Genomic DNA, 25,596 nt, shown 5'->3' with positions numbered 1-25,596 from the left:
CACATCTCAAGCAAAATTTGTATTATCTTTCAAGTATTAAATAGCTATCTGTGGCTGTGGCTACTGCATTGGACAGCACATGTATATACGGGACTACAGCTTAGTAAGAAGCCTGGACAGGATACTGCAAAGCTCCTACTTTATATATATGCACGCATAGTTGGAATTCTTCTAGTTTTTCTGAAAGATGTTTTATTATCACAGTACATCACTAGTGTTATTTTGAATTGGTTGTGGTTTTTAAATGCTCTATTGGTATATTTATGAAAACATTTATAGAATTGCTGTTATTTTTTGTTGTGAGTTTATGTGTGGTTGACATTTTGTTATTATCTAGCTCTTTATTCCCTAGTAAGTGGGAACATGTAGAGTAGGAGGACTTCTTGATCTTTTTCCTACCCAAATAAATTAAAGAGTTAGAAAAAAAGAAAATCACTTGAGCAGATTGATCATTGCCCTGACCTAGACAAGCATTGTTGTTGTTTTTTTAATTTTAACAATACACAATTGTGAAATGTATTTAAGGGAGATTCCATAATGGTGAAACAGAGTAATGCTGACCAGTTTACATCAATCCATTGTTGAGTACAGCAGAACTGTCTGTTCTCTCATGATGGTTTGGAAGTGTTTCTGAAGGGGTCTTTTTTCTAACATTAAGCTTAACTCCAATGTTATAGGGAAGTGGTTATTTTTAAACCAAGTAAAAAAGAGTTTCACCATGTTATAATGGCCACCTCCCTTCAAGACTTAAAAAAATGATTTTAGATTATCTTCTTCTGTTTTACTATATACCCAATTATTCTCTCTAGATTCTAAGGCTAAGTGGATAAATGTAATGGTTTCCATTTGCCTTGTAACTAGTTAGAATTGGTTCTCTAAAGCCAATGTTTCTGCTCCTTTGCTTCAGCTTTACCAAATGATCTGAGCTGAAGCAGTCTTTTAAAATGGCTGTGATGCACTCAATATTTTTGAAAGCAAAGCACTGAAACCATTTAGTTTCTTCATTGTTATGACAATGTGTCCAGTGGCTCTTCTTGTAGATTAATGCATGAGCTTCCATTAAGCGTTCTCTGAATCCACTCATAAATAGGCCAGCCTATTGTCCTTTCCACTAAGTATTCACATGTAAGACTTGAAAATATTCAGAAACATTGCCAATCAAGGAGGAAAAACCCCATACACATCAGCTTTGATAAGAAAAAGGGAATCTCTAGAAAGTTCTTCGGAGCTTCAGGGGGGTTCCCAAGGGAGGTAGAATAAATAGACTATCAGGAAAAACAGCCAGGAGTTTGGAGATTTGATAGTAGCCCTCCAAAACCCCCAAATGGTTGTCAGTAAAAATACTTAAAAAAATGAACTGATTAGGCTAATAAAAAAGAAGAGGAAATATTATAGCAATCTTCAAATATATGGACTGTGTGTTAGGCAAGAAGCCTAGGTGCAAGTGTAAGAAACTTTATGCAAACTAGTTTAAGTGAAAAATATATTTTTATCTGTTCACATAACTGGCAAGTCTGAGGAACATCTGATCTTGGGCATGCCGTCTAGGGTCTCAAGCCATGCTTTCATGATTCTCTTTCCTTATCTGTCTATTATTTCTGCTCCTTTCAGCTTAGTTTCATCCTTTTCTACTGTATGTGGCATTTCTCATTATGGCAGAAATACAGTCTCAGACAATGCTGGTGTCATTCATTATGCCACAGTTCCATCTCAAAGGGAGAGAGAAAACCATTCCCTGGCCTCCAATTTGGAAAATTTCATAAATATTGATCATTTGGGGTTTGATTCCTTGCCAAACTGGGCACTCAGACCAGTCACTGTTTCCAGGGAGCTCAGCCTGGCTTATAGGCCTGCCCCTGGGTAGTAGTGATGGGGAGGGGGGACACTATGATTAATAGCTCCAGCAGACCCACACAGAATGGGGGAGCTGTGATACTTCAAATTGTAATAGTGCAAAGATGAAAGCAGTTACATGTTTTCCAAAACAGTTGAAGAAAAGACAAGTAGTTTAGGATTCTAACAGTTCTAGAAAAGTGCTTTTCAATTTTGGAGATTTTACAGAGCAGCTTCCAATTCAGTAGGTGTGGGGTGGGGCCTGAGATTCTGTACTTCTAGTCAGCTTTGGAGATCACCCTTGAATAGCAGTAGTCTAGAAGACATCTGTAAATTACATATAATTTTACAGCATTTGATCAGCAGAAAACTGAAGAAGGTTACCCATATGAGGCTGAATTTAGAAGGTTTTAGACTTGATTATTAAAATTACTCTTCGTCTGGAGCAGCATCATACAAATTTTGATGCTCTTTTGGGCAATACTGTTTTGTGATTTGTTAAATGCTCTTGTCTAGGAGAGCAATGGTTAGCACATTTCATTTTGAGAAATACTAAAGAAAGATACATCGGAAGCATATTCTACTTAAGACATGATATTGTGGCCCGGCTGGGCGTGGCTCAGTGGTTGAGCATCGACCTAGGGTCCAGGAGATGGCGGTTTGATTCCTGGTCAGGGCACATGCCTGGGTTGTGAGCTTGGTCCCCAGTCGGGGGCGTGCAGGGGGCAGTCGATCAATGACTCTCTCTCATCATTGATGTTTCTCTCTCTCTCCCTCTCCTTTCCTCTCTGAAATCAATAAAAATATATATTTTTTAAAAAGACATGATATAGTGTGAGAAAGAGAAGGATGTGGGGCTGGGGCTAGGGCTGGGACTGTGGTCTGCAGTGGAATGATACACTAACAAAGGCAAGGCTGAAGAGAACACCTTGACGCGGGCAGTGGGAAGAAGTTTGGGTGAACAGAGCATGGCTTCTAGGTGCTCAGTATCAGAGAGAATTGGTAAGTAGTAAGAGGGCTCCAGCTCCAGGACTGCGGTTTAGGGACCATATTCAAGTGATGTAGGTGGGGATGGGGGATAACAATGGAGACTGGTGTGAGTGGGGTAACGATCAAAGTAAAGTATAGAAACTGGGAGAGTGGGTAGATTATCAAGATAAGTAAGTCTTTAAGGTACTAGAACCAGGAAAAAGACAAGGGTTTAGTTATAGAAGTACAGTTGAACTTCACATACCAAATCTGTGGTATAAAATGGAAAACAGGCTGGCTTAATGTCCATTCCCTTAGTGCCAGAACAGAGCTGGTCAGATCTCATGCTGGACGGAGGAGACGTTTCAGAGCTTAAGAGAGTAGAGAGAGTAAGGCCACCGGTCCTCATCAAAAGGTCGTAGGTATCAAAGAAGGATATATGGGTAGGAAATTACGAAAGTTTTTACATTTGGAGAAAGTTCTGTGGTTTTTATGGGTAGCTATTTATTGCAATTTTACAATTACTAAGTTTAGTCGTTAATTTTTCGAGTTGAGAAAGAAATGTATTCTCTCCATCAGAGTGGTAGTGATAGTTGGTAGATAAACAGGTTTGTAATCCGAAGTTTGTATAATTATTCATTGGTCCTGCAAAGAGGACAGTTCAATCAGACAATCTTCTGAATCTGAGATACTTACTTTAAATTATAGTATTTCCTCTTGTCCCTTTGGTTAACTGCAAAGGAACCAATCTAAGATACAAATTGAAAGCCTTACTACTTTTTACTTCTTTGGATTTATTTCTTAAAATAATAAGGTTTGAGATCAAAAGGAGAAAACCAATTGGTTATCTACCCAGAGTATAACTCAAATAATCAGAAATGTAATATATTTGTCTTCAAAATTCAGAAATTTCTATACCAAAAATTTACAGAGAAAGGAAATTCTCTTATAATATATAGGAAAGTGTGAGGACTTTAAACGCCAAAAGGATACCTGCTTTCTTCTCTAATTCCACATTTAAAATATCTGCCATTGCTTTCACTCTGTACCTATTCACCCTTTCTCTTCAGGCAGTACTGAGTGCAGAAGTGAATCAGCTCCCTTTGGAAGCCTTCAGGAATTCCTCTGAGATGGTGAGGGTCCCTAGGACTTGCCTCAACTTCTGATTCTACATAGCAAGAGGAGAAAGGAATCGGGAATAGCCTTTATTGTCATATCTTACTCAAGATATAAAAGTCATGGGTCTTTGACTTTCTTGGGATAACTCCTAATCCCCTTTGGAAAAAGAGGGAGAGCAAAGAATCTAGACAGAAGACAATTGCAGTCATTCAAGTTTAAGAAGTAATTCGGAGGCAACAACATGTTTTGTGGCTCAGACTCAAGAGTAAGAAACAGTACATTTTAAAGGGGTCTAAAAAGCATTGATTAGGGAATGCCACATTAACAAGTAGGTACAAATTAAAAAACAATATGCCCATGGTGATTCATGGTGACTCAGCTAAAGTAATTTGGTAATCCTAACACAGGATGTTCTCTGATGTACCTCTTTTTTTTTTTTTTTTTTTATGAGGGGAAGAGGGGGGAAAGAGGAAATCAATTTAATGTTTCTCATTTAGGTAAATTAAAATTAAGCAAAATTAGTTTTTTGGTTTTGGCAGTTTGATTTAACAAATGAATAAGCACATGTCTATTGGACACTTCCATCTGGAAGCACAAACATGCTGAGCCTATCACAAAGTATGTATTGACTCCAGTATAGGTCATGATATATTTACTTTTTATTTTGTAATAATTTTAGACATAGAAAATTTGCAAAAGTAATAGAAAGATTTTATATATATGCTTCTCCCAGCTTCCCCTAATGTCAATTACTTACAAAACCACTGTACAGTGGAAAACTCAGGAAATTAACATTCATACATTACTATTATCTAAATTATAAGCCTTATCGAAAGTTTACCAGTTTTTCTCCAATGCCCTTTTTTATTTTCCTGTTTCAGGATTCAATCTAGGATGGCACATTGCATTTAGGTGTGTGTCTCTTTGGCCTCTACACATCTGTGACATTCTTTAGTCCTTCCTTGTCTTTCATAAACCTTGACACTTTTGAAGAATACTAGTTTGTAAAATGTTCCTCAATTTGGGTTTGTCTAATGTATTCTCATGATAGGATTATGCATTTTTTGGCAGGAATACTATACAAGTCATCTTGTGTCCTTCTCAGGACACAACAGAGGAACATGATGTTGATATGTCTTATTATTGGTAGTGTTAACGTTGGTCACTTGATTAACTTTGTCATGTCAGGTTTCTTCACTGTAAAGATATAATTTTCCCTTTTGCAACTGATACATATCTTTGGGCAGTTTGAGAGTAGGCTAATATCCTTTTTAAAGTTTCCTCAAACTTTAGCCCACCAAATTTGCATCCATAGGTGAATTTTGTCTGCAACAATTATTACTGCAGTATTTCCCTAATAGTGACTTTGTATTTCTTATTCTCTATATTTATGAAATCTTTCTATAAGGGAGAACTCCCCTTTCTTCCTCATTCATTCATTCTTTCAGTCAGTTGTTTATACTAGTACTGACTCATGGTATGTAATTTATTTTATGGATTACAATCCAATACTATTGTTATTTATTTAATTGTTCAAATTGTTCCAAATTTGGCCATGTGTGGCTCCTTCAGGTTAGCTCCTGTATACTTTGCACTTGCCTCATCCTTTTTTGAGAACTTCTTTGTTTGCTGGTACCACAAAATTATCTAGGCTTATTCTGCCCCAGCCTTGGAATCAACCACTTCTCTAAGGAGCCCTGATTCCTTTTATTGGCTTTGCCCTGGGGTCCTGCCATTGCTCTCTAGACAGCCTTTTGCATGAGATGTCCTCCTATACTCAGTTCCTTTCTCTGACTTTGGCCTTGAAAGGTCAATTCCCAGATACAGACTGACCTAAGAAATAGCTAATGAACCTCTCCTGGTGCTTTTATTGTGCCCCAAGTTTCCCTCCGAACTATGTTTTTCCTTTGGCTCTTGGTGTCTCCTAGTGACCTTTTGACTGTTTTATCTGGCTGGGACCCATGGATCCCAATATTGGAACTTACTCTTTTATTCACTGTACTGACTCTGATACCTCTGCCTCAGTTTCTGTCCAGCCCATATCTCACTAGGTGGCATAGCTAAATGCTATGGAGGACTTAAACTTTCTCACTATCTTTAACTGTGCTGATTAGACTGAGGGGTTGGGGTGGGGTGAACTTGTTTCTCTTTCTGGGCCTTGGGGAGAGTGAAGCTTAACTCTTAGGGGTAAAGATATCAAAGCACTCTTAGTGAGTAGATGGTCCTGGGAAGTGGAGCCAGGCCAGGAACCCTACGAAGGACTGGGCAAGGGCTCAGTATATGAGCTCTGGTAACAGTCACTTCTAGTAGCAGTTGTATTTCTTGTTTTGTACTTCCATTCTGGTATCCTCTAACCATTAAGTAAAATTTTATTCAGAAGTTGTGGCTTGGCATTAGCTATACTTCAGGGATGTTAGTGGAGTTTCCCCCACATGGGTGAAGGTGAAAAAGAACAGAATCTTTTTCCTTGAGCCAGAGAGGCAGTTACAGTGGGGGAATCATAAGTAGAGGTGGCTATGTTTGGTGGCGTGGCAGTCTCCTGCAGGAGGAGGAGTTTAATATCATAAGAAGGTGATCATAGCAGAAAATATAAGCACACTTGTAGCACAATCTGGGGAACTTTTAGATAGTTTCCTTCAGTCAAGCCACTATTTTTACAAGTTTCTTGTGTATCATTTCAGAGTTTATTTATTCAGATATGAAGATATTAAGATCTCATTTTCCTATCTTTTAAAAAACTCTGGTACCCTTTACAATTCACCATCTTTCCCTAGCAATCAATGGGTCATTCCTTCTTTTATTTTCCTTTTGGAAAAAAAAACCACAACAAACTCTTTTTAGAACTTCAGATTATTCTGACTAAAATTTCCTGAAGTGAAAAGATTCTAGATATCCTTTCTATGTTCATTCATCCATTTAATTCATTCATTTAGCAAAAATCTATTGATTTTCTGCTGTGTCAAAAAGATCCTGCATTCAGTTCTTACAGGTTTACAGAGATTTTGCATCTTGCCCTTGAAGAGCATGTAGTACATTAGGAGATATAAGACATGAAGCTAAATAACCATGACAGGTGTATAAAATGCCACAGCAGTTCAGAGAAGGAGAGCTTAGTTAAATCCTATGGATCAAGGAAGGCTCTGAGAGGAAAAATGGCCTTTAAGTTGAGACATGAAAGTTGGGTCTATGTACCTGTAGAGATGAGGTGAGGAAAAAGAAAGAACATTTGAGGTTATATCTCAGCACTCTTTTTTACACGTGAAAGAAATTCAAAGTAGCTTAAACAAAGAAAGAAAAAGTAGGATAATATATTAGCTCCTGTAAGAAGATGGTAGGAAAGGATGCAGGGCAGGCAAAAAGCATGGAGGTCTATTAACACCTGCATCACGAGCAAAGGCATTAAAGCAGCAAATTGTAGGCCACACTCTGAATATGGTAGGAAGCTCAGTTATGTTTCGGAACAAGGCTGGGACTAGTGTGAGGGGAAATGAGACATCTAGAGTACAAAATTTAAGGAGATACTCTCAGATGTCAACCCTGAACTTGCAGGACTCTGAGACAGCATGCTTCCTTAAATTTTGTAAGTTAGACACCTTGCTTGCTTCAACCTAATCCTGGCCCTGATTAGAAGAAAGAGATGCTCAGTGGTGTTGAAAATCAATAGGTTGAATAGTTCGATGACCTAGTAGAGTGACCATTGAGGGAACAGTTTTTGTGCTTTTTGTTGTTGTTAATCCTCACCAGAGGATATTTTTTCCATTGATTTTTAGAGAGTAGAAGGGAGGGAGGGAGCGGGGGGGGGGGGACATCAGTGTGAGACACATTGATTGGTTGCCTCCTGAATGTGCCCTGACCAGGGCTGGGGATAGAACCCACAACCCAAGTACGTGCCCTTAACCAGGAATCCATCCTGCAAACCTTCAGTGCGCAGGCCAATACTCTAACCACTGCACCACACCAGCCAGAGCGAGGGGACAGTTCTGATGGAATGATGCAAGTAAAAGCCAGATTGCAGGTGGTTAAGGAGTGAGAATATAGTGAAGAAATGAAGGCAAAGAATGTAGGCTACTCTCTCTGAAGTTTGGTGGTAAGGGAATGATAGAGAAGGCATTGCAACTTGAAGGAAGAACTGGGGCCCCAACAAATATATTTTACTTTATTTTATGTTTAACATTGGCAATATCTGACCCAAAATGCAGTTCTCTATTTCCATGGAATGACCTGAAGGGTTCCTGGCTCTCTTCCAACAAAAAATAATTTTCTACTAGCCTACTAGTAATGTCTGAATTGCTACCATTAGTGATTTGGGGTTACTGAATTAAAAGGATTATCTCCTAGCAGTTAGTAAGTACCCTCCCAGGTCCCCATCTGTAGGTAATTCATTAAGCTTTTAGCAGCTATTTGTGTAATGTGAATTGGTTTATCTGATTTTTCTGTGTGTGACAACTAAGAATAGATTTTTGACAAAGGAAGGATGAAGAGCACTGAGGATTTTTGACAATTTGGGATATGGTACCCATAAGGAGGCAAAGTGAAGAACTCCCAAAAGGAAAGTTAACCAGGTTCTAAGGGGTAATCTGTCAACCTCAGGGGTCTTCCCAAGGCCAGCTCTCCATTTTCAATCTTAAACTCTCCCTCCCCACATCAATGGATCTTTTTTTTTCCCCCATAATCAAAACTTTATTGAAAAACCGACACCAAAATAGGAGATCACTGTTGTATACTTACAAAATTAAATGTAATCACATTATCCTGGTAGATTAACTAGAATTATTGAACTGATAAGGCTTTCTGTGATATAACACAAATTCAGGAGGTTGTGTGGGTCATTAGCGCTGCTTTCTTCTAAATGAATACCCTTCCGTGAGTCTAGCCATTCCTCCTGTCGGCTGGCACAACACTGTTGAACAACCTACACAAAGAACGACTGTCTGAGCATGACTGAAAACTGTGGTGATCTTGTAGCAACCTGGACATTTTACATCCATGAAATAAGAATTTGGACTTTGAACTAGCTGTTTCTTTTTATGTTTTTTCTTTTCCTCTTCCAAGGACGGATGTAGTAAATCTCTAGCCAAAGGCATCTTGATCCTCTCGCAAGCCTAGCGCGTCAGGATCTCTGAGGCGACACCCTCGGCGAGCAACACGCGATCAGTCAATGGATCATTTTTTAAGACAGCTTTTGAGTATAACCTTGTCAAAACTTTCTGTGAATATACTTTTTGTTCCAGATAATGGAACAGTGTATTGGACGTGGAGTCAGAAAACCTGTTTTCATTGAACACTCACTGGGCCTATACAGAGGCAGAATTACCTTGAAGCAAATGATGCTTAGGTTTCCAGATACCTCACTTGCCTAGGCCCCTTCCCAGACCCTGGGAGGCATCCTAGCAATATCTTCACATGATCATGCATTTGGGGTAAATTTTCAAAATAAGATAATTACAACAGACCACTGTCTCTTTCCACTCCTATTTTCCCTTTGTCACATTTCTCCTAGTGCTGGGTAACCCTGGAGTAACCACAGTCATTTTTGTGATCCAAAAGCTAAAGGGAAGTTGAGTTGGATTCAATTAGTTTAGGTTTACTGGTATATATTTTTATGGTTTGCTGTCACTTTTGTGTATTTCTTTGTTTTGTTAATCATCACTTGAGGATATTTTTCCATTGACTTTGAGAGAGATTAGAAGGGAGGGAGGGAGGGGGAAAGAGAGAAACACGCTTGTGAGAGAGACAAGTGCCCTGACCGTGGCTGGGGACTGAACCTGCAACCCAGGTATGTGCCCTTGATTGGGAATTGAACCAGTGATCCTTGGGTGCACAGGCCAATGCTACACTCTAACCTCTGAGCCACACAGGCCAGGGCACTTTTGTATATTTTTAGGTTATTGCTAGCTGCTTCAGTGCAGGGATGTACTGCAGGAATATTCTTTCTGCCCACTGTGCTGATTTATGTGTCACAACATGAATGCGTAAAGCCCTTGATCATAAACTGGTTAGTGAGTGTTATCAATGCAAAGATTACTTAGGATGGGTCACTATTCAAGGAAACTTGAAATGTCCTGCTCACATATGAAAGAAACTTCATAGAGGCTTTCCCAAATTTGATAACAAACCTAAAAATTACATATGGCATTGCCCATACTGAGCTTTAAAGCTGAAAGAAGCTCTTCTAAATTATGAATGAAAAAAATCAAAATCAACCCATACTGGAAAAAATTTGAATTATCTTTCTATTCGAGATTATATTATAGAATTGTTGTCATATAAAGACATAATCAAAGAACATACAGAAAAAAAGGTAGAGAGAAAACTATTCTAGAGGTGTACATGACAGGTAATTAATACGATGATTTTGTTACTGTTTGTGGAATTCTGTTATTATTTGTTGTATTGATATTTGTTGTATTTGCCAGGTTTTAAAATTTTGTAATTGTTGTGATTTCTTTTCATTTTATACAAAATAATGTTTTAATTCTTGTCCTTAGAAAATATAGATTACATATGATTTGGAAGTAAGACTGTACCAAACAATGGCCAAAGAAAAATCATCCACTCTATGTCTTCTCTTTTATCTGGTTACTCAGAAATATAATGTTATCCGCCATGATTGCTGTTGCTTGTCACCTCACATCATTTTTATCCAGGTATCCATCACGGTCTACTTACCCTTCCACATAAATTCAAGAACCCCTTTTCACATACTGATATGCCACATCTCTAATGCCTGGTTGGAATACTGAAATTCTGTGCCATGTTGACTTCTGACTGACATCACCCATTTGGTATGCTTCGCTTTCCCCTGATTTTTCTCATTTGTTGCTGGAGAAAATAATGTATCTGGGTTTTTTCCTTCCACCTGTCTCATGACATAGAGTCCCAATCCACTCACCTAAGTAACTGCACACGATTCAAAGATCTTTCAAGAACAAAACTGCTAGCTACTTTAGACTCATGTCTTACAAAACTGATGAAGCACCTGTAATGCAAGTCTTCAAAACATGGCTTCTATTTTTCTTTTCCTACAATCTAATCAATCTTTAGTCTTTTCCCAGCACAGGACTCATGCCTTCATCTCTCCCTCTTACAATTTCTTTTTCTTATACCCAATTTTGTACTCATAATTTTGTATCCTTTACTTTTAAAGAGTATTCTCCCCTCCAAATTGCATAAATCTCAAGCCCTACAAAATCTGGATTCTTCTCTGATCTTTTGACTTTGAACAATTAATGTGAGACACTAGTTTCCTTATCTGGAAGGCTGGAATCACCATATCTGCCTACTTAACTTCCCAGGGTTCTTGTGAGGAAGTGAGATGGTGCAGGTGAAAGGATGTTATTATTAGCTATAAAGAGCTATGCAAATGTAAGTAAAGTGGGATCACTGCTTCCTCCTCAAAGAAATGGATCTTTCATTTCCCCTAAGAGACTATGTTATCTTTTCAGTGATCATAATTTACATTTGGGATTATCCTGACTTGCAGGATGGGCCATGATCCCTTTGGAGAACTTCACATAGATGACCAGCAGCCCCAAGCAGAGTAAAAAGCCTAGGAAAGAAGATGGTGCTAGCACAAGCCCATCCATTACCACTGTTGGAAAACTAACACATTGGGTTCTCTCTGCTGTGGGTGTTAAGTAGAGCTGTTTCTGATACTAAGAACAGCATTTAGCATTTAAATTAAATAATATTCCAAATATGTAGATGACATCTATTAAAAAATTATTTTAAGGGGAGTTGTACAGCTTATTTCTTTGCTCTAACATTTAAGGGAAGTTCCAGTCCTGACCACCTATTATTTATTATGTGAGAGTCTGTGCTAGGTGCTTTATATACATTATCCCAAACTCTCACAATATCCCTAGATATTATCAACCCCATTTTTCATAAGTAAAAACTAAGGCTGTCTTTAGGTAGCCTTGCCACTGGTTGAAACATTAGGGCTCTGACCCTCCCCCAGATATGCAGAATACGTGCTGACCAAGTGTCTCTTTTGTCTAGCTACTACAGGAGTGAATCTCAAAATCACGCCCAGAGATTTTGTTAAAACAGATTGCAGGGCCCTACACCCCAAGAATTCTGATTCAGTACTTCTGGGGTGGGACCTAAGAATTCTGCATTTCTAACAAGTTCTCAAGAGATGCTGATGGTCTGCTAGATGGGGAATCCCCTTTGAGAACCACCTTGTTCCGATTCATTCTCACCTACCACCATTGATATATCTCTGCTTTAATATGTTAAAATAGTCACATTCTGATCCTGGGGTTGGAACCTGGATGTTTGGACAATTTCTAGGTTGTCCTTTTTTTTTAAAGTATTTCCTTTCATTAAAATATTTGATTAGTTAATTTATCAAATCCAAGATGCCCTTGATTGAGACACACTTGGACTTTAAAAACAAAACACAACAAAAACTTAAAGCTCAAAGAGTTGAGTTGACTTGCTCATATTCAGTGATTAGGTATTTTAAAGCAAGATCTGTTTGATTCCACCCTTGCTACATGCTGCTTACAATACAGTTTTCCTATTTGCTTTTCTGTTGTAAATTGATGAATTTAGCTCATTCAGTCATAACTGCCTGCAAAAATAATTCTGTAGATCAGACGTTTAGTATATACGTATGCATAGATCTTTAGTAAAAATGCATACTTTATCATGAATTTATGCAAAGTCAGGAGTATACCCAATGTAATAAAATATGCTTTAAATGGACAACTCTTTAATACGAATTTTAAATACCTGAAAACGTTTGGAATACATAATAAACTAGTTTATCACCAACCAGACTGTTCATATATCAAATTAAAATGCACCACCTGAACTTAGATATTTTATTTCATGCTAGAAAAGTCAAGACTAATCTCTTCAGCCAGAAAGACAAGTAAAATCAACATTCTCAAGTTGCGGATTGACAATGCCAGGCTAAAATGACTTTCCAAGAGACAGTTTTATATGTATCTTATCAGAACTTAAAATTACACATAGTTCATTTGCTTTCGTCCATTACATTTTAAAATTGAGATGAGTCTGGTAGCAAGTAGATTTTCATGGGGCTTTAGCGATTTAAGATTTTAATGAAAACTCTAGTTCCCCCACTGGGTTAGTCTGAAGCATGGATTAAAATTGGACACCTTATCTGACTGAGTTTGTGATTTTTTGTGCTTACTTTTTAATTTGTAGGTCAAGACTAAAGTGGGGGAGCAAGGAAGAGAAAGAAAGGAAAGAGTTATCTTGGAACAGGAAACCCCCATCATCCTATAACAGACAAAAATATTAGGAATTCTATTTTATAGGATTCAGAGGACATAACAGCTAGACTTTTCGAAAACCAAGGGGTAACCTTTACCTTACTGTTTGGGAAAATGTGTGTGTGAGAAGGTAATTTTCATGTTATGAACGCAAAGCCACAGGATGCTAAAAAAACATAAGCCTAGAGGGAGAATCACCCCAGACAACCTGACTAGTAGATAAGAAGCGGTCACCTGAGCTGGGAGGAGTTAAATGAACTTTGGGTCCAGCCTCTATTAGTCACCTTTGTGGTTCAGATGAGCTCAGAGCTAGCCGCACTTTACCACTAATTCAGAACAGACTGGCTTCACGGAAGATCCGTTAATTCATTCCGTTTTAAAATATTTATTGGGCACCTAATAATTAGCATAGGTGCTGGGAATACAAAGACGACTATGATTTGGTCCTTGCCCTTAAGGCGCTGACGCTCTGGCCGGGGGAGTCAAACAGAGACAAGAACGTGTGTTACGACCTTTAACACAGCGTTCGGACCGGGTGCGGCGGAAGCACTAGAGAGGAAGTGGGAAAGTCTCGGGGCGCCCGGCAAATCACGCAGGGCCCCTGCGAGGCCGGGGAGGCCCGACCGGGGGCCGGCGCGCCGCCGAGGCGGGGAGCGGCGTGGGCCAGGGCGAGCGGAGCCTGCTCCAGCAGAGGCCCGCGGCCAGAGCTGCTCGCTCTGCTCTGGGATCGCCCTCACGCTCCTTTGTCTCCAGACAAGAAAGCGAAAAGGGGACGAAAACCAGTTGGATCCCTCACAGTAGCGCAGGTCTAAAAAAGTTTGGGAATATATATCCTAGCAACTAGAGCCGCAAGGCAGGATCTAGCCTGAGGAGACTCATACGAGCTGAAATGGGAGCCGCCAAGTTTCCAAAAGGAGGGGTCTCCGGAGGCGGGGGGCGGGGGGTGTCTGCCAGAGTTGAACTGCGAGGCCGCGGACATTAGGTCCTCAGGGCGTCCCGCCCTGGTTCCCGCCCCGACGGCCGACCCCCGCGGATCTGCCGGGCGCGCAAAGCCCTCTCGAGGCCTCAGCGCCTGCGAATCCCTCTCCCTGAGTCTGGAGCCTACCTGCTCTTCTGTCAGTTCTCGGGGACTCGCTCGGTGCCGCCGAGAGCGGGCGGTGACAACCGTCCTCCGGCCGGGCCCAGCCGAGAGCTCACGGCAGCCGGCGCGGCGCAGGCCCCTCACGCGCAGGCCCGACGGGCGCGGACGCACCTCGCGCAGGCCCAGACCCGCGCGGCCCCGCCGCACCGCGCACGCGACGCTTTCCCGCCCCCGGCCGTCGGAAGGGCGAGGGCGAGGGCGAGGGCGAGGGCGAGGGCGAGGGCGAGGGCGAGGGCGAGGGCGAGGGCGAGGGCGAGGGCGAGGGCGAGGGCGAGGGCGAGGGCGAGGGCGAGGGCGAGGGCGAGGGCGAGGGCGAGGGCGAGGGCGGGCCTTCGCTGCTCGCCGAGCGCCAGTTAGTGTGTCTTTCCCCTCGCCTTGGTTTTTATTTAATTCGTTCACCCCTTGGTGTTGAGGGGTGTTTGCCCTCGTGCCACTAGAGTCAGGCAGCCCTAGGTCTTACACGTGTGAGAACTCCCGGGGCGCTGGCGGGAAAAGGTGGGTGTGTGGTGTTGTCATCCGCAGAGGACCCCGGAGGAAGGACGCGCCTTCCGCGTACTGGGGCCCACTCGGGTCTGATCCCAGGGGAAAAGTTGGGGCCGACGTCCTCGCTCAGGGCCGCCTCCTCTAGGGGACCCGCGCGCTCGCGCCCCCGCCGCCGCCTCCCAGCTGGCCTCGGGGGGGGGGGGGGGCGCGGCGGAGGGACGCGCCTCGGCGACCCGGCCAGCGCGCGGACAATGACCCCTTCTCTCCCGGCCGCCGCCCCCTCCTCCGCGACACCGCCCCCCTCGCAGCCCCCGGGCAAACCTATTAGCCATTCAGGCCGACAAAACCCCGCGGCCCCGCGCATTGTCCCGGGGAGCGCCGGGCCACTGTCATTAGCCCTGATTACGCTGAGCCGCCTGACAGCCCCGCGGGCCGCCGGCAGACCCCCCATTCACCGCCGCCCCGCGGCCCCGCCTCACAATAGGAGCGGAAATCGTCCGCGCACCCGAGTCCCGGCTGAATAGAGCGAAAAGCTGCTGCTCTGCTCCTCCCGCCCCATTCGCGTTGTCTTTAGATACAATATTTTTTCCCTTTTTGTTAAAATTAGGGCGAGAGAACGAGGTCAAGGAAGATTTTGCTTGAGCTCTTTGCCTGTCATTTGTTTAATGTAAACAAAGAGCACGTCCTCCCCCACCCCAGCCTCTCACCCCCTCCCTTCCTCCCAGATTTTTATAAACAAGTTGGGGACGCGGAGAGCCGCGGCGGGGGAGCGAGCGCGGCGGGTGGAGCGGAGGGGCCATTCAGGTGGAGGAGCCGAGCCGCGGCCTTCGGCGAGCTGGAGCCTTCGCGCTTCTGGCGGAACTGGCGGGTGGCTGAAACATTTACTGCCCGTGAAGCAGCCTGAGTGAGGGCTGAGCGTATAACCCTCAGACCGGTCAGGTCTGTTGAAAGATAAAAATGCAGCTTCTTTCCACTTTGCTGGAGTAACTGGGTGTTTTTTTTTGCAATTGTTACAGGAAAGGAGTTTCAAGAAAGGAAGGAAGCCCATCATACGGAGATTTCTCCAAATTCAGAAAACTTCCACATTGCTACTACCTGAAATTAAAACAAACAAAAAACCCAACAACAAAAGAAAGCACCTTTCTAGGCTAGGATAAAACTAATATGGAAAATAATTTTTTAAAGAAAATGAAACTTTTACAATACCCGTCCATGGGAAGATTTGGACCAGCTTCCAACATGGGATCATGAAGGCCTGGATTCTTCACAAAAGCAGTTAGGTGCCACTGGTAAAAAAATCTCTTAAATAACAGGCCACCTCTTAAGAGTCTAAAGTGGAATTAGATAAATCTCCAGGTTGGTGAAACAGAAGAGCTACTTTATAACGTAATCCTTAGCATGTTACTTTAAGTAAATGAGATGTACTGTAAAGAAAGATATACTTTAAAGGCTTTCACCAAAGCAGGAAGAAAAATCCTCCATCACTGTTTGACCTTTTTTTTTTTTTCCCCCTGAGCAGTTGTTATTTAGAAGTTATTTGTAAAGAAAAAGCTTAGATTGTAGCAGTACTATCCCCCCCCCTTTTTTTTTTTGAGAATGCAGAGTGGACATTTCCTTTTGCTTTTTTAAGCATCATTTGAACTGGTGAGTGGGGTGGGATTTCAGAATTCCAAATTCCTTTACATCAGTCCACTCATTAGTCCTTTCCTTCCCTCCTGATCTGATCTGGAAGCATCAACTGAAGAGATGAAATTTGCTAACCGTCTCCTTCAAATGCTGGTTCTCAACAGCTCCATGATTAGGATAGAGTGAGGCTGAGGAGCAAGGCTGGAAACCCCTTGATTTTTCATTGGGAAGTGCGGTACTCTCTGGCAGACTGAGGACTAGAATGAGGCAAGGGAGGCACTTAAGAGTGCAAAATTTAAGGAGGCACTCCATCCTGGATGCCTTGCACTTGCTGCATTTGCTTGACCTTGAGAGTGAATGCCTTCTTAAATTTCAGGTGCCTCCTTTGCCTCTTCTGGAGACCCAGCCCTGCTCCTTGGCATTCTAGGAACTGCCAGGGACTCTAGGAAACTAAATAGAGTCTTGAGGAAGCTTTACCATCCTAGCCTTTCAGGACTCACAGTAGGATATTTGCTTGCTTTTTGGAAGAGCATGAGCTTGATCACAAAGACGCCCCTACTCCTTCCACCTAGAGCGCTTGTGCAAGAAAGAAAGGTTTGATTGTCAACAGTTCTCTGGATAAGTGCCGCTTTCTACAATGACAACCATTTATTATTAAGCCCCACTGAGGCCAAATCTGTTTAAGCAATTTAGAAACCAAAAATCAACCTTTATTTATGTCACGGGCTTCCATTTGACTGCCTTTTGTCCTGCCTGACTTCACTTATTTTTGTTTGGTTTGCACATTGGCACATCTATCCAAGTAAGTTAGCAGGCTTCTGAACCAAAGAGCATCTGTTGACAGAAAGGCAAACTGAAAGGAGTCCAATGGGGAGGGGAGCTTGAGGAGGGAAGTTCAGCTCAAGTTACTTAAAGATCAATCTCAAATTTTATAATATGCTACCCTTTTCACTAGGGGGGAAAACAAAAAAGCTTAGAGACTCTCTGGATAGCATTTATTTTTTTAGTGCAGGAACTGCTTTTCTTTCTTTTTTGGGGGGGGTGGGGGGGGGGAGAATGTGTCTCTGTGCCTGCATGTGCCTGCACACTTTGGGAGGGCAAATTAAATACTATGAATATTTGCTATTTTTAATTGAAGCCATTACAGGACAATGAGGCTCTGGATGATTTCTTTCACAGAAATCAGATTTTTAAAGTACCAGTCATTTCTCTGCAACTTTCTATTTCCCCTCAGTATGTGACAGGATTACATTCTTCCCCCATATCTCAGTATTTTCCTTTTGTTGAAAATAATGCATTTGATTAAAACCTTCTGCAGCAAGAAGATGCTAGTCTAGTTATTACAACCTCTCCTATCTTCTTGTGTCTAATTTTAATTAATCCTAAATGTAGTATATGCTCACTCTAGCATGATCCTGGGTACCTGCTGCTTTTGCATGGGAGGGGACCTCAAAGGAGATGGAAAGTCTTTCCTCATTGCAGAGGCTATTTCAGAATAGTCTGACATTTTTATAAAATAGGATTCGCTACTAAATCCTAGAACTTAGCTTTCTAAATTGTTCTTGAAAGCCGTTGACACTTAATAAAAGTGTTTCAGGTGGATAAGCCATAGCTACCTTTGCTGAGGATGTGGAGAGTTGACTTATGGTGATGATCACTTTGCCAATTTGTAGGTTTAAGTATATCATACACATGTACATACATACATATATACATACATGCATACACTCAATTTGACTTGGAAGGTGGTTATGGACTTACCATAAAATATACCAGGAGACATCAGAAAAGGCAAAAGATGCCATTTGTGCTAGAGTTTTTGCCTTCCTGGTGTAAAGAAGGATTTTTTGGGTAGGAATCTGAGAGTAGTTCCCTCAATTAGGAAAGGTTGATTCACCAGATTTTTATTGTTTGACTTCACACAGAACCCCTCGGCTCCACCCTGCGCCTTTAGAAACAGTAAGTTTCCAAGATACAGAGAAACCTACCACAGCAGTCTCTTAAATAAGTAAATAAACAGCATATATATGTTTTTTTTAAAAAAACTTTAAAGCAAAAGTTATACATATAGAACAGTGTCCTTTCGACATGAAATACCCACAGGAGATTCAGGGCAGGCACTCAGCGTGCAGTTCAGTTCCCGAGGCATCTTTGCAGCACTATCCTTGGGAAAAAGCAAAGCAAAGAGAACGTAGCGCTGTGTCGGGCCTCACTGTGGGCCCTTGTAATAGAGGCTGGAGGGTGCAAGTGGAGCTGGCAGGCCATGAGGCAGACATGGCAACCTGAGCTCGCAGGCCTCTCATTCGGAGTCCCTGGCCACCTGGCTCCGAAAGCACTGGGTTTGTTTGGTCGGTCTCTCCTCTTCCCTCCCTCCTTCATTTTGTTTGTGTCTTTTTATACACTGGATTCTGTTTCTGAGCCTGTTGTGTGGGCAGCTCAGATGTCACACTCACTGTCGCTTGACGTGATGGAGATGGCTGAAGTGGCTGCCTTGCTGGATAGACTGGCGGCTGGGCTGGCTGTGGCTCCCTGCACCTCGGTGGTGCCCTCTTCCTCCGCTCTTAGCACCCGCCCAGAGCCCTGAGACAGGACTTGCTGCTGGAGTCTACGGGGAAGGAAAGGAACACTCGAAACATACTTCCTGCTGCCCCCTAGTCCGCATCCCTTAAGCCCAGCGGGCAACCGCTCTCCCTCAGACCATCGCTGTTACAGCGAGTAAGGTGAGGCAACAAGGGGTCTGGCAGGGGTCCTCAGCCGCCTCTGTCACAGCCCTGCAGTTTCCCCACCCTTCTTCAGAGTCCTTTCTGGGCTCCTAGTCTCCCCAGTCTTTGGGATGCTGGGCTCGCAGGATCATTCCCAGTTGTTAGCCACCTTTGGGAGATTTACAGTACTATCAGGATAAATGAAGTGTGAGTGAAAAGGTCAGAGTAGGCTCTGGGAATGGGATCCCCTTCCCAGGGTGGGGTTGTGCCTCCAAGGCCTGGTGGGCCCAAAGCTAAGGGGAAAAAGGGCTGCCTGGGTGTTGCCAGGAGCATTCGGGCCTGGGGGAAGAGGCTGGGTTTTTTGAGTAAAATGTTTGACTAATTGAGATCCACATACTCGAAAATAAAAAGCCATAGCCGACTAACTTGCTGTTTGAGACCGGACTGCCCATGCATGGGAAGAGAAGAACTCCACTTCCATTTCTTAGAAACAGAGGTTCATCGAAAGCTGTTTTGATAGCATCAGAGAAGGATGGATCTGGGCTTTAAAAATGCCAAAAAACTCCCACATTGCCAATAAGCCAGGCTTCACTTAATAGTAAGAGCCTGGGCCAAGGCTAACAAGAATTAGCTTTGGGCCTTGAGGTCCCTCATTGTTCCTGGGATTTCAATTTGATTTCTTTCCCGTTCCCAATGAGCCTTGCTTTGGTGACTGGAACCAGCCGCTGGGTCGATCCCCAGGCCCTCAGAGCGAGGGTGGGGCACCCAGAGCCGGGGAGGCACTGCCCGGATCCCAGAGCACCCGCTCACAACCCGGGAGCGCGCTCCCCGCTCACTGCAGAGTCCCGGTCGGCGGGCCCGAGGCGAGGCGCCCAGGGTGCCCTCGCCCGCCCCGCCCGGGTGAGCGCAGGGAGAGGAGGCCCTCGGTACTGACCTGTTCTTGGCAGCAGCTGCCCGGTCCCTTTGTCGGCGGTTTTTGAACCAGTTGCCCACCTGCGTAGGGGTCAGTCCCGTGGCCTGGGCGAGCTCGCGCTTTTTGCTGGGGTTGGGGTACGGGTCCTGCAGGTACCACTCGCGTAGCAGGTGCCGCGTTCGCTCCTTGAAGCAGTGCGTCTTCTGTTCGCCGTCCCAAATGGTGCGCGGCAGCGGGAACTTCTTCCTCACGCGGTACTTGTCCACCGGCCCCAGCGGCCGTCCACGCACCTTCTCGGCCTCCTGGTAATGGGCTTCGAGCCACAGCGCCTGCAGCTTGGCGTGCGACTCCTTGGTGAACTTGTGGTTTTCCAGGATGTGGTAGAGCTCGCGGTAGTTGCCGCCGTGAAAGGCCACGATGGCTCGCGCTCGCAGCACCGACTCATTCTTGTTGAGCGCCTCGCAGGCCGCAGGGGCCACGGGCAGCGACCAGAGGAAGCGGCCCAGGCGCTCCACGTCGCCGCTCTCCTCCAGGGTCTCGCATACCCCCGCCACTTGCTGGGGGCTGAAATTCAAGATGGGCAGCTGGAACATCGAGGCGGCGGCGGCGGCGGCGGCGGGAGCGCTGAGCCGGGAGCGGGACGCGCAGCAGATGCCCCCCGGCCCGGCTGGGCGCGCCAGGCTCTCCTGGGGGGACCGGCTCTGGGCAGCCCGACCGACCGCTGGGGCGGCGGCGGCGGGGCAACTGCAGGAGGCAGGCGAGCCGGGGGGTTGGAGGAGGTGCCGGCCCCGAGGCTCAGGTTCGGCTTCGCGCGGTCCGGGCAGCAGGCGGGCGAGCTGGCTTGTCTACTGGGGTGGGCGGATTGGCAGCGCGGGCGCCATGGAGACCCCCTGTCAGTCACCGGCCCGCTCTGCCAATCAAGACCGCAACCGGGGCGTCTGGGCCATTTCAGCACCTCCCCGCTCTCGACAGCGCCCGCCGCTCGCTCGCCGACTTCTCCGCAGTATTTTGCAGAACCCGGCGGAGGAAAACACTTGGCGAGTGGCTGGGCGAAAAAGAGAGGCGAGAGCAGCAACGTTTCAGCCCCCTCCCTCTCTCGCCTTGTTCCTCTGCTCTCCCCCTTTTCCCCCAAAGAGGCAGTGACGCTGCAGGAATCCACTTTGGGGCACTGCTTTGCCTGGGTCAAGAGGTCTCCAGAGGACAAAGAGGACTGGCCAAATCGAAATCCTCCAAGAATTCGTCAGGTTTAGTCGTAACCTAAAGGCAAACAGTGCGGGGGAACGCACTTACGGGGAGGGAGGGAAAGTGGATCACCCCATTTCTTCCCAGCACCCATTCCCGCATACCTTTCCTCCTTTCCAGCTTCCAAAGCAGCCCAATGGGAAGTGAATTTGAAGCAGAAGGAACCGACCCGACCGGGAATCTGTAGAAGAGGTCAGTTTGGACTCTGTACCCCACCACCACCTTCAAAAGCCTCCTGAAATCACTCAGAGCTAGGTGCTGACCAGGAAGTCAAACACTCCCAAGAAAAGGGGCATCGCACCCCCCCAAAATTTGTACCTTTCAGCCTCCGCCCCCTCCCCAGTTTAATGGACTTGAACAAACGTGCAGCATAGCCACATCTAAAGTGAGAAGTCATTGGCAGGTCAGGGCAGCAACTTAAAAGCTTATTTCAAAGATCTTTTTAAAAATATCGATTTGCTCTTTTTCTTGCAGGTTAATTTTCCCCTACCCTGTGTTAGGACATTTCTCTTAAGCTGGGGATAGAAACTCTAACCTTGGCCTTTTAACCCAAAAGTAATTCAGAAGAAGTAAGACAGAGAGGGGGAAGGCAGGGGGGACCACAGCAATGGTTTTGAGGGGTGTGCGGAAAGCACTAAGCCCTAGAGCACTGACCCCTCCTGCAGAGGAGGGCCTTCTTGGTGGCTCTGCCTCTGGGCCAGCAGATTGAATTGGTAACTTTTATTGATTCCCAATTGACAATCACATCATACCGATTTCTGAGGCCTAGGTCAAAAGAAACCACGATCTCACAGGGGTTGTTTAGTTTGAAGAAAATAATTGGGAGGGAAGTCCAAGGAAAACCATCTTTGGAAAGCCCATCCCTAGAAAGGAATCAGATAGGAATGTTCTCCTGGAACTGAACTGGGCCCCGGCTGCCTTTTCTTTAGTATCAAGTACAATTTGTAGGCGGCCTGTACCGCCCGGGTTAATCAGAAGGCGGATAGATAGCACAGATGGTTGGAGGTGTCGGGTCAGATCACGCCACGCCTGAGTGCAGGGCAAAGCTCGTTCTGACGGAAAACCCTGATATAATTTTCACAGATCTTCACAGTTCACTCGAAAAATGTAGCAGAGGGGAAGGAAAAAGCCCTGCAACCATTTCCATCGTTTCTGTGAGATTGCCAGCCGCCTCAACGGAGAGGCTTTCTTTTCTAAGAGCTCATTTTCTTGAAATGCGACAGGGCAGGAGCAAAATAAAGAGGGAGTTGAAGATAATGACAGAGCACAAACCTTCTCTAGCTTGGGGTGACTTCGAATCCGGAGGGAGGACAACTTCTAGCGAGAAGCACCGCACGCAAGGGCGCACCATTCGCCGTGTAGAAAACCCGACGGCCTTGGCCGGGCCGGGCGAGCGGGACCTCCGGAGGGCGGCGTTCCGCGCTTGTGGGCTAGGAAGGAAACCAGACCGTGCTCCAGTCTGCAGAGGTTTCCTAATTCCTCCCCTCCTCGGTGCCTCCCCTGCCCACTTTCCCGGCGGCATCGCTTCCCGTCCGTGCGCGCAGAGGCGCCGCGGGTCTCACTGCCCGCGAGCCCAGAGCCGCTGCCGCAGGAGGCGAGAAGTCGTAGGTGCTCCGGGGGACCGCGCCTTCTGCGCTCCTTTTCCGGACAGTTTTGAAAGCAGCGAATTCGGGGGAAACTGGTTTCTTACCCTTAGTCTTTCTGAGCGAGTGGTGTTCATTTTCCGGGTCTGGGTGCCCTATCCAGGAAATGGGCATATTTATCCCATTTCTGGGCCAATAGTTATGCAAATATTAAATGAGAGGGCGCTTTGAATTTGCTTGTCTGGGGCTCTCGGACGACCGCGGCGCAAACCAGGGACTGGCTGCGCTGGAGCCACTGGCAACCGGCGCAGCCTGCGAGTCCCACCAGACGCGGCGTCTGGGTGCCGGGTGACTGGGGTCTAAGAAGCGTCTAGAGGCCCCGGTCGGCTGCCAGGAAATCCCATCTTCGCCATCGCAGGAGGACTTGGTTTAATTTTGTTAACTCAAAGGAAATAAACTGTCCCCGCAGTCGGGCGTGGGGGTGGGGGGAAGACAAACGGAAGAAATATATGATCTCCCATCCCTGGAAATGAGACAGGCTCCGCTGGGTTCCTTAGGAACCACCTTATCGTGCAGAAGGCAGGGACTCGCGCCTCACCCTTAAAGCGCGCTTCTCTCGGGTTTACCAGGTGAAAACTGGACCTTCGGGTTGACTTTTCTTAATGTTACGGAAGGACAGATTTTTACCAACTTCGGAACTTTGCTCCTTACTACTACCCACCCCCTCACCAAAACACATTGGATTTTTTCTTTTGCGCTTGACCAGGAAACCTAGAAAGCGCTGGGGCAGCTCCTTGGCCTCAGGCCTCTCTGTGCAGCTTTGCTACTTGCTGTTGGTTTGCAGCGAGTAGATTTGGGAGGCCTTGGGCCAATGCTCCATTCTCACTGGGAATCCACAGACGTCTGTTCTGCTTTCTGCAGACTCAGAGTTTTACTTTATGGGAAAAATATGAAGGAAAAAACCACAAACCATGTAGAAGACATTGCCCTTTGGGGCAAATTCTATGTCTAACTGTTAAGTATGGAGGCAGCGGGGCAAAATGCCTCCTGAGTTGTGAGGTTCATACTGGAAATCTTCAGAGTTCAGTCTGGGGCTCCTTGCACGCTTCCATTTGCCCCTCTTGACTTTCCTCCCTGGAGCGGAGGGACACCTGGAGTCCTGGTTGTACTCTGCTGAACAGGGCACTGCGTAGAGGTCAACACTTACCACTAGGTTCCAATCTCTTGTCTTGTTTGGTCTTGTCTCTTGTCTCATCTTTTATTTGACTCTTCCTAAGTCAAAGGCCTGTGATAGAAATGTTGTCTTTGTTTTATTTCCTACACAATTTTATAGTCAGGGGTTTTAAGAATGTAGTAATTGAATGTATCTGAATTCCTTGATAAAGACATTTGTGCTGCCTGTGAGAGTCAGTGACAGACTAGAAGACAATGAGGCCCCAGCCTTTTGTGTATGTCCCATTTTGATTTGGGGGGGGGGAGGAGAAATCTTGATACTCCCTCCCCCCCTCCTCAAAGCTGTATGTTGCCAGCAGGTGAGAATAATAATAAAAAAGAAGTCTAGAAAAGTAAAATAACTGTCTTTAGAATTACAGTATTAAAATTTCACACCCCCAAGCATTTACTAATGAATTTAGGTTTCTGATTTTTCAGATAATATCATATGCATAAATATAGGTAAATTTGTTTATGTATTTGATGGTCTAGATCTTCAGATTATGGAATTAATTCAATATCCTCGTTTTAAAGTACTAGCTATCCTAATAAGCCCCCAAGGTAGACTGCCCTATTTCATGCATTCTTCCCCTGCCAGTATGCACCTTGTAACAAAGAAGAGAGATGCCTCTTTATTGTGTATTTCTGAGAACAAACACCATTGGGGAATGTTTTATAGATTGGCGCTGTAACTGACAAAAAAAGTGTTACTATTAAAATATTCATCTAATTTTAAAAGATTAGGATATTTTTGTTGTTATTTGCAAAATTATTCACCAGCTATTTTTAGAATGATGCAAAATTGCTTATGTTAAGTGGAGGAAATTTTTTATGTTTAAATGTGGGAAAACATACCATTTGAAAGTAACAATTAATTAGCACTAGTGTTTAAAAAAATGTTAGGCTGACTATGCAACTCTGTTTTCACCTCTTGTTTGTGATTATTTCTAGACATTTGGATGAGAATTTGTATTTAAGCCAAAGAGTGTACTGCAAGTCATACTCTTTGTTTGAACTATGGTCTTCAGTTCACTTTTCTCCCTCTCTTCTGCTTTTGTGGGATAAGCCTAAACCTTCACAGGCTTGTATGTGTCAATCAGTTGCTTCTTGTGTGAAGGATTAATATTTAAAAATGTAACCAGTGTGTCACTTATAAACATTTTATTACCAGTAATGAAATATTACTTAAGTGACTGAAAGAATGATTAATTCATAGTTCTCTGCTTGAACTTTTTTCCCCCTACCAGCAGGTTATTTTTTTACCATTTTCAAAGCCAAGATCAAAGTATCTTTCTAAAATACACATAGAAACCTTAAAACTCAATGAAGTGAAAAATGTGAGTTTGTTTATGTCCTCTGGGGTGAGCCAAACATTATCACATTAAATTATATGTGTGTCATATATATGTATTAATTATGTGTGTTATATGTGTAGCAAATAATAATTCCCTTCCAAGTACTGTAAAATCGAATAGAGGCATTAGCCTCCAATAAATACCTTAAATTCTGAGTTGATTGATTTGGT

At 44.4% G+C, this 25,596-nt stretch overlaps 1 protein-coding gene and 2 pseudogenes across 3 annotated transcripts; all 3 read right to left on the bottom strand.

Moving 5' to 3' along the window:
- Positions 1-8,594: 8,594 nt before the first annotated feature.
- LOC308553059 (small ribosomal subunit protein eS27-like pseudogene) lies at positions 8,595-9,073 on the bottom strand (annotated as a pseudogene). Its single transcript has one exon. The product of its transcript is annotated as a small ribosomal subunit protein eS27-like pseudogene (transcript).
- Positions 9,074-10,478: 1,405 nt separating this feature from the next.
- LOC308552171 (single-stranded DNA-binding protein, mitochondrial pseudogene) lies at positions 10,479-15,244 on the bottom strand (annotated as a pseudogene). Its single transcript has 2 exons — positions 15,018-15,244; positions 10,479-10,913 (listed from the first exon to the last, which is right to left on the bottom strand). The product of its transcript is annotated as a single-stranded DNA-binding protein, mitochondrial pseudogene (transcript).
- A 3,065-nt stretch (positions 15,245-18,309) lies between these two features.
- On the bottom strand, positions 18,310-21,034 carry SIX6 (SIX homeobox 6). Its single transcript, XM_081150781.1, has 2 exons — positions 20,056-21,034; positions 18,310-19,024 (listed from the first exon to the last, which is right to left on the bottom strand). The coding sequence occupies exons 1-2, from the start codon at positions 20,625-20,627 to the stop codon at positions 18,856-18,858; spliced, it is 741 nt and encodes a 246-aa protein (XP_081006907.1). The 5' UTR covers positions 20,628-21,034; the 3' UTR covers positions 18,310-18,855.
- Positions 21,035-25,596: the final 4,562 nt, after the last annotated feature.

Source organism: Miniopterus schreibersii (genome assembly GCF_964146895.1).
Source record: "Miniopterus schreibersii genome assembly, chromosome: 1".
Classification (NCBI taxonomy): domain Eukaryota; kingdom Metazoa; phylum Chordata; class Mammalia; order Chiroptera; family Miniopteridae; genus Miniopterus; species Miniopterus schreibersii.
Note: the sequence above shows the minus strand (reverse complement) of the source record. Positions and strands in the feature narration are given on the sequence as shown.